Source organism: Cydia strobilella, chromosome 18, assembly GCF_947568885.1.
Source record: "Cydia strobilella chromosome 18, ilCydStro3.1, whole genome shotgun sequence".
NCBI lineage: Eukaryota > Metazoa > Arthropoda > Insecta > Lepidoptera > Tortricidae > Cydia > Cydia strobilella.
Genome location: NC_086058.1, coordinates 3,973,342 through 3,976,636, shown reverse-complemented (window position 1 = coordinate 3,976,636; position 3,295 = coordinate 3,973,342). Strand labels below are relative to the sequence as shown.

Sequence of the window (3,295 nt, the reverse complement as noted above, 5' to 3'; positions counted from 1 at the left end):
ATAAGAATTTTCTTTTACATTACTTACATAAATGTCATTAAGAGTCTGCAGCAAGCTCGGTTCTCCACACGATTAGAAAGAATTTAAGTTTTTCATACTAAACTTGTTTTTTGCTTTATTTAGTTTGTTTTATAAGCTGGTGCTATATAAACTAATTACAGGCATAGATTTCAATCAAAAGGTACCACATTGTCGCTTGCTATAAGGACGCTCTGACAGGTTATTCGTATAAAGATACAATCCAATTTCTTCCTTATGGTATTAAGCGACCTTTTGTTTGAAAACGTCACAAATAATTATTTTAGTTTTAATTTAATGCTTGTTTTGCATTATTATTATTATAAACTAAATTTTTAATTTCATAAAACTGTTAATACCTACATTCGCAGTGATATTTGGTTCCCGGACAAGGCTAATTAACCAAATTAGGTATTAGATTAATTTTTAAAACAGGAGAGTGCAGCCATGGACGGACTTTTAATTATTCGTCATAAATAATCAGTCAATACAAAATATTAGTCATTATTTCAAATAAACAATAATCAGGAATACATAATTATTTCAGTACGCGGAGGAAATACTCGTAGAAAGCCATAATATCTATTGGCTATAAAGTTACTGCTTGTGCATTTATGATTGCTAGAATATTGCTTTAGATGACAATATTTTGCTGAAAAGTCAAAAACTGCAAACACTTCAATAGTGATATGTATTTTAATATGGTTACCTACTTACCTACAAACTAATTAATTTAATTTTGTTCCATTCAGAAAAAAAGAAAAAAAAACATGTCTAATTAATACATATGTAGGTATGTTTGTAGGCTAGGTACTTGGAAATTCAGAATTTTCAATACCTACATAGTATTGAAAATTCTGAATTAATATTCCGCCGTCGGGCGGGCAGTTCGGTCCCTATTGTGGCCAATTAAGTAAAATTAATCTAAAAAGAACCTGACGAATGAAAAATACGAGAGATCGGTCATATTATTTTAATTTTATATTTCATATCTTAGAAACGAATTAGTTACACAAAATATACTACAATTATGAATTATCATAAATACAAATGGTTCGGCGATTTATTTACCAGAAAAGTAGGCATTTACCTACTTTATCTACACTAAGTATTGCGTACCTACTTACAAAGTTAAGTTAAAAATATTTACATAGGAAAAAACTACGAAACTACTTTGTACATAGAATGACTAGATTTTATTAACTTATTTATATAAACAAACTAATATTAACAAAAATAGGCACCTTTAGTATTATAGGAGTTGATCCAGTTTAGTTTGGCAAAAAAATCACAACGCAACGAACTAAATTAATATTTGGCACAATTATTTACAAGTTAATTCTTACTTAAGTATTGTAGTTGTTATTAAATCTCTGATTATAATTAATATTTGCTTGACACGGACGAGATAGAAAATAATAGCAGTATCCGACGGCTTTTTAAAATAATGAACCGTCGCGGCAATTACAGATTTTTACTTAATTAGCGCTTTTCAATTTTAGTGGACGGTCTACTTTTTGTTACTGTTTTACTGAACACAGCAGCACGAACCAATAAGAACCTAATAGCAATAATAGCCTCATTTCTAATCAGCACACAAAACATACCCGTCTTTACATATACTGTACAAACACCACTAAGGAACACAGTCTCGAAAGTCACTTGAACCGACGTCTAGAACGGATCGACGAAGAAGGCTCATCTCCAGTCGTCCGGCGGGCCGCTGCCCTGGTACAGCGGGCTGAAGGCACTTCGCCGCGGCTCGGATTCCACTTGAGATCCTATTATGGATTCAATGGAGAACCCGTTGCGGGATCGCTTGGATCTGGGCTCGGTGGTCTCGGAGACTCGCGGCGGGAGCGGCACGGGCCGGAGCGTCGCCGGCGGCGGGCGCGGCAGCGACAACAGCGGCGTTGGAGGAAGATAACAAGGCAGCGGCAGAAGCGGGGCGTAAGCTTCTCTCGCCAGCATCGCCACCATGGCATGCGCATGCTGCAGCGATGGCGCCGGCCGCTTGTAACGCTTCCGTCGCCTCAAAAAACTCCCATTGTCAAACATATCCTCCGCCAAAGGATCCAACGTCCAGTAATTCCCTTTCCCCGGATTCCCTGGCTCTCGAGGTATTTTTATGAAGCAGTCGTTCAAACTCAAGTTGTGTCTAATAGAATTCTGCCAAGCGGGAAACTTTTCACGATAATACGGGAATCTGGTCATGATGAACTCACAAATTCCGCTGAGAGTTAATTTCTTGTGTGGAGACTGGAGAATTGCCATTGTTATTAAAGCTATGTAGGAGTACGGTGGTTTGATGAGTTGGGTTGAAGATTTCTGTTTAGACTTCTTAGGTGATAAAGGTTTTGATTCACTAGGGCTGGAGGCGTCGTAGCGTTCTGAGTCGCTGGACGGCGGCGGCATGTCTGGCGTGTCTTCGTCAACAGAAACGTAAGTGTCATCTTGAGGATATTCCTCCCTGTCATCCCGGAGGTAATGGGGCAGGTAGAGCCTGGGTGGTGGCCGGAGGTCCAGCGGCAGGTCGCCCTCGATGATCATGTCGCGGTATTGTGTGAGATCGCATTCCTCCATAGCGTCACATGTCAGAGGTGCGTTAGGGCGCGTGGTTGCGCGCGGACTGAGCGAGCCGTAGCTCCGCCCTGCGGCCCCCACCGAGCGCAGCCCCCGGAGCCCCGGGGCCGCGTTTACGTTCCAGTAAACACAACAATTGTCGTTATTATTCCTGCGGGTCTCGCTTTGTGCATGAATTTCAGGCCGTCGACTAATAATAATTATTAGACCGCTTATCGATTCAACTTTGTTGCGGCGGATCCAGTTCCGATTCGTTTTGGTTTTTACTTTTTGTTTGTATCTTTTCAGATTAGAATGTTTGGTTAGTTTGTGACTGATGAAGCTTTTTACTAGTAGGTAGTTCAATGTTTTAGGCAATAACGTACCTACCTAAGTACCCTTATTATAGGTACAGTTTTCATTAAATTTAAATTATAGGTAATAGGAAGATATAGAGGTCTTCGTAGTTAGTAGACTGTTAGAGTAAGTTTGTAATTAAATACATAATTACCTTAGATAGTAAGAAGTTTTAAGAATAAGTATTGTAGTAGCTACACTACAACATATTGCACAGCTACAATACCTACCTACTGCTAAAATTAAAATTATATTTATTCTGTTTACATCATAAGTACGTATAGAGCTTTATCGTTGAGTAATCAGAATCTGAGAATAATATAAAAGCGTCTCAAAGAACGAGCGCAAAAGTAATACT

General features: G+C 38.8%; 1 protein-coding gene across 1 annotated transcript; it reads right to left on the bottom strand.

Annotated features, from left to right (window-relative positions):
* Positions 1–1,000: 1,000 nt before the first annotated feature.
* On the bottom strand, positions 1,001–2,881 carry LOC134749291 (forkhead box protein D5-like). Its single transcript, XM_063684189.1, has one exon. The coding sequence runs from the start codon at positions 2,599–2,601 to the stop codon at positions 1,717–1,719; it is 885 nt and encodes a 294-aa protein (XP_063540259.1). The 5' UTR covers positions 2,602–2,881; the 3' UTR covers positions 1,001–1,716.
* Between the last annotated feature and the right edge of the window lie 414 nt (positions 2,882–3,295).